The sequence below is a fragment of the Rhamphochromis longiceps genome, linkage group LG22, assembly GCF_057381845.1.
Source record: "Rhamphochromis longiceps isolate RC_006_pf linkage group LG22, R_longiceps_female_GT1.1, whole genome shotgun sequence".
Taxonomy (NCBI): domain Eukaryota; kingdom Metazoa; phylum Chordata; class Actinopteri; order Cichliformes; family Cichlidae; genus Rhamphochromis; species Rhamphochromis longiceps.
The window spans coordinates 15528336-15544438 of NC_140577.1; the positions used below are offsets into that span (position 1 = coordinate 15528336).

The 16103-nt window shown below is 39.8% G+C and overlaps 1 protein-coding gene across 1 annotated transcript in view; it reads left to right on the forward strand.

Moving 5' to 3' along the window:
- csmd3b (CUB and Sushi multiple domains 3b) overlaps window positions 1-16103 on the forward strand; it is a 417790-nt gene that overhangs the window by 273508 nt on the left and 128179 nt on the right. Inside the window, exon 10 of the mRNA XM_085395224.1 lies at window positions 10783-10904. Within this exon, the coding sequence (XP_085251350.1) occupies window positions 10783-10904 (122 nt within the window). The remainder of the gene's footprint in view (window positions 1-10782; window positions 10905-16103) is intronic.

The window sequence follows — 16103 nt, forward strand, 5'->3', positions numbered from 1 at the left end:
AATATGAAACCTGCTAACTGTCCATGGGTGACTCCATGTGCATGTGTAACTGTGGTCAGTCAGTTACCTTGGCTTATCATCAGTTTGAGTTGAACAGGGCTGAGTTTACAGTGGAACGAAAATCCCATTACTGTTTCAAGCCGTTAGCTATAAAATTACGAAACAAAACAAAGTATAATCCAATGTTTGCAGTGTAGCGACTCAGTAACATGCTACGGCTGTATGCTTTCATCAGGGGAGCTATGATAGTGATTGTTTAGGACCTCAAATGAAGTAAACACAGTAGGGTGTAAACACTCCTCTACACAAGCACCAGATTTGATCTTAATTAAAATAGCACACAAATGAAAAAACACAATTACCACTACAATTTATTTTTAGGTGACACAAGTTATGCAATCACTCTGCATATGGTTACATAAGTGACTACAGACTTTAATCATTGACCTCATTGAGAATGTTTGATTTTCTTTTTCTGGATTTTTTTTTAACATTTGCTACTGTTATAGATTCATACTTACAACACACACGCGCGCGCACACAAAGACGGAAAGAGGGAGACAGAGAGAGAGGGCGTCTGTCATGTTAAATGCCAAAGTCGTTTGTCATGTCTTCCTTCACTTGGCTTCAGTCCGTGGCTGGAGACACATACTTTAACATAAAAACCAATATTCTCTGGGCATGGGTCCGTGTGTGTGTGCGGCTGTGCGTGGGCATGCATGTGTGTGTGAGAGTGGAATATTTGAACCTCTAACTAATAATTACTAACATACAGACACAAAAGGAACTAAGAAGTGGGGGCAGAGAAATCGAAAAAGTGAAGAAAGAGGGTAGAGAGACGCTGGAAAATGTCACACCTACTTTAGGCTGAAATCACAGTCTCGCTGGAATTAAAACTGACTGAATCCAACATAAAAAGCAACATATGAACAACAGTTACATTTTGGGCAAAAGGTGAGTTGCACTGTAGCGTTCAGGAGGGATGAAGTGTCTTGCTCAGAGATACCTGAGCAGGACCTCCAGGTGTTAGCCAGCTGTTGGTCGTGGTCTCTTGCCCGCTGGTCACCATATGACCTCGTGCCTCGACTTTAGCCTCAGGTTTCTCTTGTGAACCAAACACGGGAAGTGACCATCATTAAGGTTTTTGGTACTGTGTGAGCACAGATCCTTTTTAAGCAGGTAGAATATATCATGTATAACTTGTTGGTTCCCACCAATCAGCCTTATTACCATCTAACCCATTTTTAGAGATATTACAGTGCTAATACCTTTTGATTGGCTCTTTATCATCATTAATAGCTAACGGGGAGTCATTATCACTAAATATTTTATAATGAGCAATTAAATACAGCTACTGACATTAAGCCAATCAAGCCTTACATTTACCTGGATGTGATGAGGGGCTAAAGTCTCCCCAAAGGATGACTGCCAATGACATTTAAGTCACTGGTGTTGTGCCTCGGAGCAGTGAGTGGTTAAATGGGATGACCTCTATCACTGGGAAACAGAGCCATTCGTCAGCAGGGATATTTGCAGGAAAAGCGTGTGGGCAGAGTGAGACATTTCCGCAGAGCTGCTGTAACTTCAGAGCAGCAGGTGTGCATTGTTAAAGCTCTGGTGGGTATAATACACAGAAGAAGAAGAAGAAGAAGAAAAGAAATACAGAAAAAAACAACCATGAACAACTTTTTGACAAAGCCGTGACAGAGTGCACCATCCTGTTTCGTTGCTGTTGCTAAGTAACTAGTCATTTTTTTTGCCAGCTGATCTTTGTTGTTTTAAGTGTTTCACAATGGAGGGCACTGTTACTCCAACATTGTCCCCACCTATAAGCTGTTTAAAAGCAGTTCTTGCCACCTTATGTTCAGAGGCCAACAATAGGAACAGTTATATTTAATGTTCACCATTCTGTACATTATGTCTGACAAATGTACCTTTATTAATCATAGGTGATACTGAATGACCCACTACCTGTGCTGATTGTGACTGTAATATTGTTAAAAATGGGTGGCAGAACTTTTCTGTGACACTACTCCTCCCAGTACCGCTGTGCGTAACTGTTATCCAGCGTGTGTCTCTCCGGCATTGCTGAAGCAGTGAAACAGAAAGGCGTCCATCTTCAAAAGTTCCGTAAATCCGAGAAAAACCCACAGCGAGGTTGTTTGAAGGACAAAGTGCGTGTAATACGAGAATCACATCTTTCTGACAACAATGCTGAGGCTTATTTTGAGCTATATGCCAGGATCACAGGAAATAAAAACCAGAAAACACTAACCACAATACTCTGCAACTGTAAACATGGTACATATACATTAAAAGCTTTTGATGGCTTAGCTGAAAAGCAGGCAGAAGAATGTAGAGACTTCTGCTCCATCTATAAAGCTATTCAAAAAAGAATCCCTCACAGACGAAAATCTAATATTGAAATTCTGAACCTTTCTCGCTTGCCTTAAAGGCGAAGGCAGGTTCATCTTGAGCTAATAGACTGAGAGCAGAATCGCCTTTTCTGTTGTCTAGAAGTGGTCTGTTACTATCATCATCATTTAATGCCTTTTTCTTTTCTACCTTTGGAAAACTCCTTTTTTAACAGTCAGTAGCAGTGCAGCAGTAGGTGCTATATCAAAGAATACGGGGATTCTTCGGGCCTGTTACACTGAATACAAGTTCATGTGTGACTGCTTCATTTTGGTTCAGTTTTAGTTCTGGTGGAAATGTTTTCTCCCTGTCTTCACCTCCAACCAGATGGCTGCCCCTGTCTAGGCCTGTTTCTTCCTGAGGTTTCTTCCTCTTAAAAGGGAATTTTTTCTTCCCACGGCTGCCAATGACCTGGTCATAGGTGGACATATGATTGTTGGGGTTTTCTCTGTGTTATTGTAGGGTCTTACCTCACAATACAAAGCACCTTGAGGCAGCTGTTGTTGGTGCTATATAAATTACAAAGTGGCAAGAGGATCAGGAGGAGGAGCTCGAGTGGGTCTGCATGCGTTAATAAAAGGGCTACTATGACAACAGCTGTAGTGATGATGTGTTTTTTAGGTGATGGTGGTCAAGCTATGGACAATCAGCTTACTTTATTTTGTGCATCATTTGTTTCTAATTGTAATTGAAATTCTTTATCCTTCGTGGTGAGAAAAAAATTGTTACAGTGTTACAACTTCAGTAACATTATACAATGAACAATGTTTTTTATTGCAGCCAATCAAATTGAGGATAGTACGGGCTGGCCACAAGGTCAAGCACAGCCCAGCTGATTACAGCTGATTTCACCGCCTGTGGCATTAGCAAGCCACTTTGCAACCCACATCCACCAGAACCACTCATTTCAGTCTTGAATCTGTCTTAATGAGTGTCACATCTGCTCTGTTACGGACCAGGAGATCTTTCTGCTGCTCTCGCTGCATCCAGCTTTGTAAATATGTGCGTAGAATGGCAAGGAGGTCCCAGAACAGAGCCATCCAGCTAAATATAAACTACTGCAGATGGAAATAACAATCTTGTTTTTACTACATTGCGCCTAAGTGGACTATATTTGTCTGTAGTAAAGTGAATACTCCAAACAACTGTGTAAACATGCAATTTGTGTGAGTTACAACTCCAGCAGAAAATCATCGAAAATTGAGTTCATATTCTGATAAACAAATTAATCTGTTAGGTTACCAACAGTGTTTGAAGAGATTCTCTGAGGTGGTGGAAATTCCAATTAAATATTATTAAAAAATGCACAAGCCAACCAAAAAATCAGGCTCCAAATATATAAACACCACCCTGCACTGCTCTCCACTTTGGCGCCAGTGCATTCATTTTAATCCACACAATTATGAAACAGATGCAGGCGCAAAAATTTGTACTTGATCCCAATGAAAATGGCCCTATGCCTCTGTTTGCACCTCCGCTGGCAAAGGAGAGTTCAACAGGTAAGCAAGTAAACATTTGAACCTCACGGAGAAAAGTGTCCCTCTTTAGGTTACTTTATTTCATTGTGTTGAACAAAACGGTGTGAGATAAGGGCTGTGTTTAACTGAACACAGCTCAGATTTGACCTTTACAGCCAACCAGCCAATAGCTAAAGTGGAAACTCATGAATAACATTGAGAGAGGCAATCTGTCAGGAAGCATCAAGCCAGCTGACTTATTAAAGGGTCACTCCTGTCAAACACTTAAATACAGCTAAATGTCTCTTTTGGAACATTATGTGGAAAATAAAGTGGTTGCAGAAATCTGCTCTCAGTATACCAACAGTATAACCACCAGAAAGAGGTTGATAGATATATATTTTTAGAAAAACAACAACTGCAAGATGGACACAGAACAGTAATCAGTTTATTAGATACAACAGAACAAATACAAAACCAAATAAAAAAAAGTATAAAATAAGCCATCAAACTGCAATGTCCCTCTGTCCACCACTTTATGAGAGAGAGAGAGAGAAAGACTGAGAGAAAGAGGGAGTCGGTCCATGTGGCACCTTGATTAATGGACAGATGGCAAGGCCACTGAGCCAACTCTTTCTCTCTGTCTCTGTGTGTGTGAACTCCAGGGGTGTTCAGTTGATCTGCCTGAATATACTGACTCAATGAAGGGTGCTATATATCAGCTGGATAGACACAGACTCACATGCGCATATCTTGATTTCCAATAATAGAGAAGAAAAGGGGAGAAACCGTAATGCGCAGGCATTGCTCTGTATGTGTGTGTGTTTTTTTCCGTGTGCGTTAGTGTCTGTGTGTCTACCCAATTTTTTGTGTGTGTACCCATTAAAGCTCCAACCAGAACGAGGGCCAGTGGAACACTGTGTTCCAGCTTAATGATGTCATCAATCATTGTCTGTGTCCATTGGTCAATCTATCTGCTCCTGTAGACAGCCTGTTAAAAGAGTCAGTTTGACCATCCTGCAGAAACTTCTGATCTCCAATCTGACACAAACCTGATACAGATACAGCTTTTAAAAAAATCGAATTTATACTCAAACTTGATAGATTTCTTAGTTGAGTAAAAAAAAGTTTTTCCCTTTTTTCAATAAGAAAATGGCCCTGATTCTTTCCATGAAAAACAATTTAGAAGTTTGTTTTAGATTACCTGTCCTTGGTCAACTATGTCAACAATTAATCAAGTCACATTTATTTACCAAGAAATTAACTTTAGTCAGGATGTTTCCTCAGTTATCATAATCTAAGTTGTAATCTTTACCTCATTATTAGGAAAAATTGAACTGTCTTGAATCTGTTCAGCTTTTCTTAACATGCTTAGCTCAGTATCAAATACTGGCACTGGTAATTTGGATTTTAGGCCTAGATAACAGTCAATGACCTTGGACAAATGTGTATTGTCCATTTGGTTGGCAAATGGTTGTTGGAGGTTGCTGGCTGCCGATAGGTGAAACTGGTCACAAGAGTGCAATGCACCAAAAACTACCATGCCATTGCTTTGGACACTAACAGATTCCTGCAGTTATGTTTTGTCATGTTTTGCATGGAAGGGGCCAACTTGTCAGTAACGATTCGCTAACTACTTGATGAGCATTAGTGAATCCTGAAAAAGTGTTACACGAACCAGTTCACTTCCATAGTAAAACTTGTGCCTTACCGCTGCAACCAGCATGTTTCAAAATCTCTATTTTGCACTAGCTATAGTTTTAATGTCTCTCCACAACCATTGGCATGTGTTTACAGACAGTTAGATATATTTTAATGTAAACTACAGGCAACCATTTAAATCTGCCAGCAACCAAAGTAATCACAAGTTTTTCAGTATTACCTCTTTTTGTTCACTCTTTGCATTCTTTGCTTGTCGAGATTAAAGGGACCTACAAAGACTGACAACAGCATCGCAACCTTCACTTAATGACTTGTTAAATGTTTAATGCTGCAGGCAGCTGATGTCATGGGAATACTGTCTTTTTACTGACAACAAGTCTTGAGGCAGCCGCAATAGCTCACAGGTAGAACACAGGTAAGACGCTCGTAAGCAATTTATGATGGACAGCGACTGGTTCCTGAGATCAAAGCTCAGTGTCCTTTGGTATTCCATAGCAAAAAGTTTACTTTAAACTGCCTGTGCACAATATGTAAGGCAAACTAATAGAAATTTAATGGTAAAGGTATAATTGTAAAAAATTAAAAAAAATCTGATTTGATATCTGATTGTATTTTCTGTGTGACTTGTCTCTCATCCACTGTTATGAAACGGCTGTGTGCAGGCAGGAAAAGGACCCAAAGTGCAGACTCCGGAGACAGACGTGAACTCAAAAGGGCACCAAAACTAGGAATACAAAATACACTTACACAGACAGAACACACCGCAAGATAGGGGTAGATTGCAACACGGACACAGAGAAACACAGGGCTTAAATACACAGAGGAGCAATCAGGGAATGGGTAACAGGAGGGAAACACAGCTGGGGCAAATCAGGCCTAACGAGACAAAGGAAGCACAACCAGACGCATTTACATGAGACACGGACTTTCAAAGTAAAACAGGAAACATAACAGGGACTGAACTTACAGACAGACTCACAGGCAGGCACTACAGAGGGAACAGAGACGTGGGACCAGGGCAGACACAGACACGGAGATATAGCCGACAGGGGAGACAGCAACTAAGGATTACACAGAGACATAAACCATAAGACAGAACTCTAACAAAGAAACCAAAGACTAGAAATGATAAATAATATAATAGACTCAAAAACCCTGGGTCAACGACCCAGGCATCCTAACATCCACTGCTCTTTATGCTGTCTGAGGGGCAGTGAGGTAGAGGGCCAGGCAGATAATTTGGAACTCTTAAGGGTTAAGTGTCCTTGGTATGCTTCAGCAGGTATAGCAGTATGGATGATTGAAGCTAAGCTTCCACTGTGGGGACGATTCACTAACCACAAAGGCCACCCTGCTGAGAAAGCAGAGTTATAGACCTTGAGTGTAAGGCAAATCAGTCTGGAGGAAGCTCTTTTGAGCCAAAATATTGTGAAGCTAAACAGTATTAAAATTCAAAAACATTCTCAGAGCAATGTTCCCAGTGCTTATGGGGTGCATCAGTTATGCACTGAATCTATAAAACAAAACTTTGGGGAGATGTTTACAAGGGCGTTGGAGCTACACTATGGACTTTCGCAATGTGTTTCTTGCCTGGAACACCATTTAATTTTGGTTCACATCCCAGTGGTTTATGTGGGTAAGCGTGTTTGTCTAAGTGTGATAGAGTGAGAGACAGAAAAAGAGAGGGAGAGTCCTGGGGGATTCTGCTTGATCTGAAAATATAAAAACAAAGTGTATATGTTGTTACACACACACACTCCGTACTATTCCTGCCTAAAGCATTTACTTAACCACGCTCTTGATTTCAGCAATATGTATTTATCATCACTTTTTTCTTCTTTTTAATTTGATCTGCAGTTCATTATCGCTTCAATGATAATGTGGCTCTTTTGGCTTTAAACCCTGTATACTGTGTGCCAACATAAATAATTATGAGAGGAAGAGAAAGCGATACAGAGAAACACAGAGACAGACGTTCAACTTACACACACTGACAGGCATTACAATTGTGCTATTATAAATACATGTCAAATGTCTTCAATCCAGCATACTGTGTGTATGTTAACAGTGGGTCAAATGACATATATGTTTTCTAAATAATGAAACATTTGAAATTAAAAACCCAGATATCTCTAGAAACCAGTTCTGTAACTTCACAAGGTTTTAGCCACCTTAAGCTCAGACACACTGGCGGGTGATATGGTTTCTGTTTGCCAGGAATTTAATTAGATTTCTGATGGCTTGGTAAAACTGTTTTGCATAAAAATATATGAATATGTATAAATAGAAATTTGTATTTAAAATAAAATGATTTTTCACACCTATATTCTACAAAACTGACTCCAGATCCGAAAGCTAAGATGCCAACCTCATACACACATATGCTGCAATGGTTTCCACCGCCCATTTCTCACCTGTGGATCCAAAACTCTGGGTGCAGACCTACATCAAAGCAGCCATTCTGGCACAAAATAGCAGGTAAACACAGGTGTTAGTAATTGTAATAACGAAAGGTCATTTGTATTGTGGTACACAGTTTTAATTAATGTCATTAGCAACATCTGTGTTTACCTACTATTCCATGCAAAAATGGCTGCTTTAAAACAGGCTTATCAGATTGATTTTTATGGACTTTGGGTTCTGTCACACAGACTTTATGGCAAAGAAAGAACCATATCTTTCCCTGCTGTTAGGGAAGTATGAGGAAGAGAGCAAACACAGTTAAGGTCATCGAAATTCAGGATTGTGTTGATGTGCAAGCACAGTTAAGTAACAGTTTGCTGAGTTAGTATGTTAAATGTACAGGAATTTTCTTAATTGAGGTATTGTGAAGAAATTATATCAAATATCAATTTTAGTTCTTGAAAAAATACTGTAAGTGAGTTTTTGTGAGTAACAGTATGGGTTTGTTGTTGCAGCGAGTTAAAAATCGGGGAGGTGGTGTAATTTTAATTGCTTTAAGCTCAACACTGGAAAATAGTTTTATCTACAACAGCATGTAAAATGTATGTGATCATCATATGGGCCATATTTCAATTATTTACTAGGAACTTAACACGTGATGAGACCTTTACAAGAGTTTAGTGCAGTAGAAAATATAACAGTTGCCTCTGACAAGTAGTACAAAGTAGTATTAAATGGAAATATATATCAGCACAGCGCCCCACTGCCAGGTGAAACGTCCAAAAGACACAGGAAGAGAAAGCAAGAAAAATAGGTATGAAAGGTAATGAAGAGACACTGAGAACAAATGATAGAGCGTTATGTAAACCATGAGCTACATTCAATGGCTCATAAGGGGACTAAGACATGAAAATAAAAGACCTGGAGAGACAGACTGAGCGAAAGACAGACAGATGCAGGCTGAGAGACAGATGGAGTTCAGCGTAAGTTATGCGATGTTAGCTCCTCTGGTAATTCTGGTGATAAGTCTCTCTGTGCGCTATTGCTATAGCAACATCATGCCCGTTTTGCTGTGGGCACGGTGATGGGCTGGCCATTCGTTCAGGACACGCTGATTGAGCTGTCAGTGCACTCGCAAACACGAGCTTACACACAAGTCTTGAGACATTCAGTTAAATCATTTCTCACGCGCAACCCTAGCGTGCACACATGTTCACAAACACACACTTTATCTCTACATATCTATCGGTGTATAAACCGCTGTGAGCTAAACACTAGAGCAGGTCAGCTGAGGATGCTATGAGAATTAGGGAAACACGAAACAACTGGGTATGGTCAGGCGGGACTCTTGCAAAGACAGTAAGACAGAGAAACATAGAAACAGAAAAGAACTATATAAGGTTGTCTCTAAGGGGTGTTGTACTTGTTCTGACACTCTCTTACAGCACTTCACGGTTGCAGTCCATTACACACACACACACACACACACACACACACACACACACACACACACACACACACACACACACACACACACACACACACACACACACACAAGCACAAAAAGACCCGTAGACAAACATGTTGTGGCTCTTATTCTTTTATTTGTCCCTTTCCTTCATTCTGACCACCGAGTTAAAGTCGGGAGTGGGCTTTTGTCTGAGAGTATTTGAAAGTTTCCATTTGTAAGGATCTATATTATCTATATATATACTCAATTATTTTGCAATGCTAGGTGCATTTGTCTCTTGTGCAGTGCGTGTCAATATAAGCTCGACTGAATACGTACATTTGTCGCCCGCTTCTAAAATGAGACCGTCACATTTAAGCGTTGATGCTTATTCTTTTGTTTTAGGGGTTTGTGAGCACGTGTGTGCGTGTGTGTGTTTGTGTTTGTGTGGCTGTTAACTGTACGTATTCTTATGGCCTGCCACTGAACAAACTAATTATGGAACAAACGGTGCTTCAAACCAACCAGAAAATTACCTCCCAATTCTAACAGGACGACCCAAGGACAGACAGGCAGGTTCTCTATCACATCTAGTCAGAACACAAAGCCTAATAAAGGCTTAGTGGGTTTATCGAACACCTAGCATGTGTCATTTTCAACACTTCACTAAGTGTAACTTCAGCATTAGTGTTTGAGTTTGTAAGGGGTTCCAGCACAGGCACTGACTAAAATAAGAAGTAAATTTCTATGGCTCAGCAGAGAGAATCTCCACTTTACACTTTCATACCTCTGGTTGACTTTTTTCACCTCTTTTTTTTTTAGTTTCTTTTTTTTAAGACAGACTGTAATTATAACACCTGTAGTAAAGCGAAGTTGTTGACTTTCAGCAAATTGCAGGTGAATGTATCTGTCACTCAATACTACAGTTCTAGCTAATCCTGTGGTATTTCACACCCAATAGCTTCCAATTAAGCACTGTTATCCAGAGAGATGTTGCTGGCAATATCAATACCATCTATGTGACCTTCTGTTCCTCTTTCTGTACCTGTCTGCACTTGACTCATTTCTTCTTTCCCCTTTCTGTTCTTCTCTTTCCTTTCTGTCACAGTACTTCTTCCTTGCATCTCTCAGCTGTGCTAAATCCACTTTAATTGTTCTCCTCTAAACTTGAGCTGTTACCCACAATTGTTACACTTTTGCTGCAGGCTGTATCCTGAATATGTCTGGCTAAACATCACCTAAATGGTTTAATTATAAAGCTAATTGTCACTCTTTTGTTGTGTGGTGACTCAACAGCCTACAATTACTGTTGCTAAAACCAATATTAATGCTTCGGTTGCTTTTAAAACAATGACATTATGTTTTATTTTGTTTTGCTTTGTTTTCTCTCCACAGTGAAGACTTGTGGCAGTAATCTTCAGGGGCCATCAGGAACCTTTACATCTCCCAACTTCCCAATTCAATATGAGAACAACGCACAGTGTGTGTGGATAATTACTGCCTCAAATCCCAATAAGGTAAGTCTTCATTTTGATTCTATCGCTGTCAAATTCTCAAATTCAAATTTAGTGTGAAGAGAGATCAATTAATTCCAAAACACATATATCAAAGTGCATCACTGGTAATACACAAACTCACTTTAACCATAGAGACATATTGCCTGTACATGTAGTTATAGAACAAGTAATAAGTAAAATAGTTCCTACTTTCTAATTGTAGAGTTCATTATAAAGCAGTTTAAATCAGCAAGCACACTTGCAATACATTATTATTATGTGAAGAAGCAATACTTAGTATTGATGCTGTTTTTCTCTCTGCATACCCAAGCTAAAATTGGGGAAAACCCGTCAAGTTACAAAAGTGGAACTTGAAACCTCCAGGTTTGGTGTAATGGGGGCTTATGAAATGTTAAACAAGCAACAGCAGCACCAACACAGCCAGGAGTGATAAGTGCATGTGAGCTGAAATTCTGCCTTACTGTAAAGAATTAGCGCTATGCAGAAGTATGTGGAGTGTTGCGGCCTAGCAGCACAGCCCAAGTTTCCTTCCTGAACCAGCTTGAAGGTTTCGCTCCATTTGAATTTCATGCATTCGCTTTAATTTTAATTGATATAAATCAGCAGTTCTTACAAGCATTTACAAAGTTGGTTAAGAAGCATTTTTGCATAATTGAAATGGGTTGATAATAATTCACGTAGGAGGTGTTGTAAATTATATGCCAGTCAAAGCATGTCCGCATTTGATTCTGTGTGATTGGTTAATCCCGCAAAGGGGCAGACGATAGGTTGGAGGTTAGATGGATATCTGCCATTGGCCGCTTTATGTCCCACGAGAAATCTGATTGGTATTCAGACACGCACCCTTATTCGACTCGGGGCTCTGTTGTGACCACTCTGTCGTCAATGGCAACACCTGCGTCAGCACAATAGGGACGAACAAGCACATACAAGCGTGTGCACACACACACTTACATATATAACTGCTCAAACACACACTGCATATTGTTTTTGAGACAGACACACACACACACACACGCAGTCACTTTGTTGGTGCTCAGAACCTTTCTGTCTCTCTCTCTCCCCCCTGCTCTCACACACAGTGCTCTCTGTCACTGCCCAAGGCCTCTGGTTTATGGTCTAAAGCAATACATTCTCTGTTGAAGGCTATACTGTGTAGGTGACAGTTGAAGGCTACAACACTAAGGCCATTTGGACCCTTTGTGTTTCAGGTGTGTGTGTGTAAATGTGCGACACATGTTAGAGGGGTGAAAATTACTGTATATCTATTGTCTGATAAATGATAATGGATATTGCCAAACACATAAACCTAAATGAAGACGAGATGAAGCAGAAAAACATTTTGTAGCCCTTTATCTCAAAGGACTTCACAGGCCGTGCCTCGTAATGTATTGTAGTGTTCCACGCCACATCACGTACAAGCCATGCACCATCCTAAACATGTATGACATCTTTTATCCCACTACATCATATCTGCTATATGCCATACTGAATCACAGACCACACAGAACCACAAGGTACACATGTTTTTTTTATGACACTACATCACACCAGAGGTCTTCAGGGGATTATATATTTATACAGTACGTGCCATGAAGAGACAGACATCCATTCAGAACAAACCCAATGTTTGTTTGTGCATCGAGACGTATACCACACAGACCACATTCCTGGTAAAAAAAAAAGTTTTCCTTTTGCCCCAAGGAATATTAAATATTATAGGTAAATACTGTATAACAATACTGCATAGCAGAGCAATTTAAATGATTCTAAAGCTGAAGAGCCTTCAGATCATAGTACAAACTGCTGGTATCTCATCCCAAAAACAACTTTAAAACATGAACTGAGCCTGAAATTGACTTCCTCATATTGCAGTCTACCAGTTATCCATAGTTTTTGAAATCTAAGGTTATATTTCTTTATATATATATATTTCTTTATACAACCACAGGTCCTACCTGTCTTTGAATTTGTCTAATACAGTACATACAGTAGAGACTTGTTAGGTCCAGATAGCAAAGCCAGAGAGAAAGAAATCGGCCTGGCAAAGACTGACAAATCCTTGTCTGCCCACAACTCTTCTCTCACCTTCATTTATTTTTCATCTGCCTTGGTGAATTGTGTGGACATGTAAAGCTAATAGGATTCAAATTATTAATATGAAAAAAAACTCTCGGTTGTGGATTAATATCTTGTCAAACTTTTTTTAATGCTATCAGATAACTGTCATTGCTTTTCATTGTCACCGCTCTGAAGTATGTTTTGAAAATAAAAACAAAAATAATAGCATCGGTTAATCCGGTAGATCAATTTCAAAGGCATTTAGAATTTTTTAAAAAATACAACAAGGTCTAGAAGATTTGTTTTGCCAAATAAAAGCAGGCTTCAATTTAAGGGTTCTTACAAAATTAGACATTGCCCCCTATTTTCAGAGGCTCAAAATTAATTGGAGAAACTAGCAAAATTTAAAATATAAGGATTATTTTAATACTTGGATTAAAATCATTGCTAGTCAGTGGCTGTGTGAAGCCTACAGCCCATGAACTTCACCAAATGTGATGTTTCCTCCTCTAAGATGCTCTTCTAGACCTTTACTGCAGCAATCTTCCACTGCTGCTTATGGTTTATGGGGCCTGTGGGTCTCTCTGCCTTCAGTTTTGTATTTAAGAACCGAAAAGCATGCTTTATCGGGTTGAGATCAGCCCAAGAGCTTCTTCCTTGAAAGCTCTTGAGTCAGTACTGTGGAACGCTGTCTGGACCGTTCAGCAGATTTTGGCTGAATCAGAGTAGAGAGTGTAGCATGTATCATTAGCAGCTATGCAAGCCCATACTATAATGTAGCCTCCACCATGTTTGACATGTATTGTTGTGTGGTTTCTGTTATTAGCGTTTTCATTCCTTCTCCACCATTTTTTTCTTTTTATAATCATAGATGCAGTTTACAGAGTGATCTTGGTTTCACATGTCTAAAGTTGTTTTTGGGGGGAGGTGGTTTCAGCCCAGGACAGGCTTAGAGAATTCTACAGTCATTGACTTTAGTTGCCTTCTGTGGTCTTTCAGGGATTTGAATGTTGCTGAATGGGCAGGTGCACTTCTTCTTTGTAGAAATGTACTAGACTGTTAATTTGGCCACTTCTTACATTTTTTTCCTTTGTCTCTGATGGGTTTGTTTGGCCCCAAATCTTTTTGGAGCTCGTTCGAAGACTTCCAGTGTAAAGCTACAGATACAATTTCAACTTCAGATCTTTTACCTGCTTAATTTGTCATGGAATAATTATTATTATATCATTTGGCCATTAAAGCTGAAAGTCTCTGCTTCAATCACATCTTGACTATTGGATTTAGATATTATAATATAATGTTTTGGTATTTCACAAAAAAAGGGTGTATACTGTATCTCACTGTCAAGAAAGTTGGTAATAATCTACTTTAAACATTATGTTAAAAAATACAATAAGTAAAACACACTACCACAGTGCACAGGATATTGATCTGCAATTACTGCAGTCACTTTCTCTAGTTAAGGCTGCACTCACAGTTGGTGTTGAGCACATTTCAGTTAGTGTTTATAAGTTCCCGTTGGTTTAGGAATTCACATTCTGCATGCTTCAGATGTTTAGTGACAACAGGAAATTGCAGATCCAGAGAAGCATCTCGTTGAGTAAAAGGTAATTTACCAGTCCAAAAGCAGGCTTACATATGTTGGGCAGGTGGCAGAGGCAAGTACACAGTTGGGAACTGGCAGGTAAACAACAGGTAATGGGCAAAAATGACTGTGACAGAATGGGAGCAGTGATGATCTGGTGTACTGGCAGTAAAAATCTGTTCTCAATTAGGGAGCTGATGTGGCAACGAGGGGCAACTTAGCAAACAGGACAGTAGTAGGTTGATCTCAGTATGAGGGAAGGCAACAAAAGAACCCCAAACTCCTTAAAAGAGAGGCAGTCTGAGAATCACAAGAGCAAGAGGGTGTAGCCTGCATAACACGTTCCAAACAAGGGAATAGTCCTGTCTCTACAGCAAGAAGATCTCTTTTTTTTTTTTTATTACTTCTATACATCTCTGCCTGTTTCAACTTGTACTCTTTCTCTCATTCATCCTGCCTCTTCCTTCTCTTTGTCTCTTTTTTACACTGCCCACTCTCCTCCTCCTTGACTCCCAGAGGCACTGTCCTCAGAATTACCCAGATTCTTCATTAAAGAGCTCAAGCTGAAACCATCAAATTACTACTGAGAAAGAGAGAATACAGCGAGTGAGGAGAGCACTTGAGGGGAAAAATCTGTTTTTCACTGTTTCCCTCCTATCTCTTTCTCCATTGCGCAAATTCACACAGATTCTCACAGAGGTGCCTTCTCATACTCTGAAGGTAAAGAGACATAGTTTCCAAAGCTCTCCCACTCTTCTTCTCTCCCGATCTTTGCAAGCCCCATTCCCTCCATCCTTCTCTGCCTATACACCACCCTCTCTCTCTCAGGTTAAGTGTTAATGGGGTTCTATAGCTCTCTGATGTTATTGCTTCATTTAGTTTTGGCAGAATGAGCCTTTAGAGCCAATTCATTCTCTCCTGTTCTCATTTAACCTTGGGGATGGTAGGACAGCATGCCCATTACTAGACTTCACTTCACTTCTTCTCTTCTCTTCTCTTCTCCTTTTCTGTATTTTCTCCATCATTTGGTTTCTCCTTCTCCTTGAATTTCCATGTTCTGCGATATGAGCAAATCAAAACACTTCTTTCTTACTATCGTTTGGTCATGATACAGGAGATTGGATAAAAGTCTTTACATACTGTAGGTGCTTAGCTATCTTTTAGTCTTTTCATGACAGCTGGACACACACCTAAAACAGTAGCCTTTTACATTATAAAGTGTGTGCTAGGTTTCTGTGGCCCGATTCACATTTGCATGCACAGTCTAATGCATAACACATGGATACAAGATGACTACTGCAGCGCTGCGATGATGAATATTTAGTTAGCACCCCTATGATAAACACAAAGGTAGTGCATGCAAGGGCATTCAATTCAAAGACAGGAAGGAATTGTTTTAGGTAGATTTTCCATTAATACTGTAGGCATTAAATTCAGAAATGCCCTGCAGGCTTAAGAAAAAATCAGACATACACTGAAGCTAGTAGGCAAAGAGAAAAAGAAAACACTCCACTGGTTTTCTGTCATTAAAGAAATGGTATGCTTCTGCATCT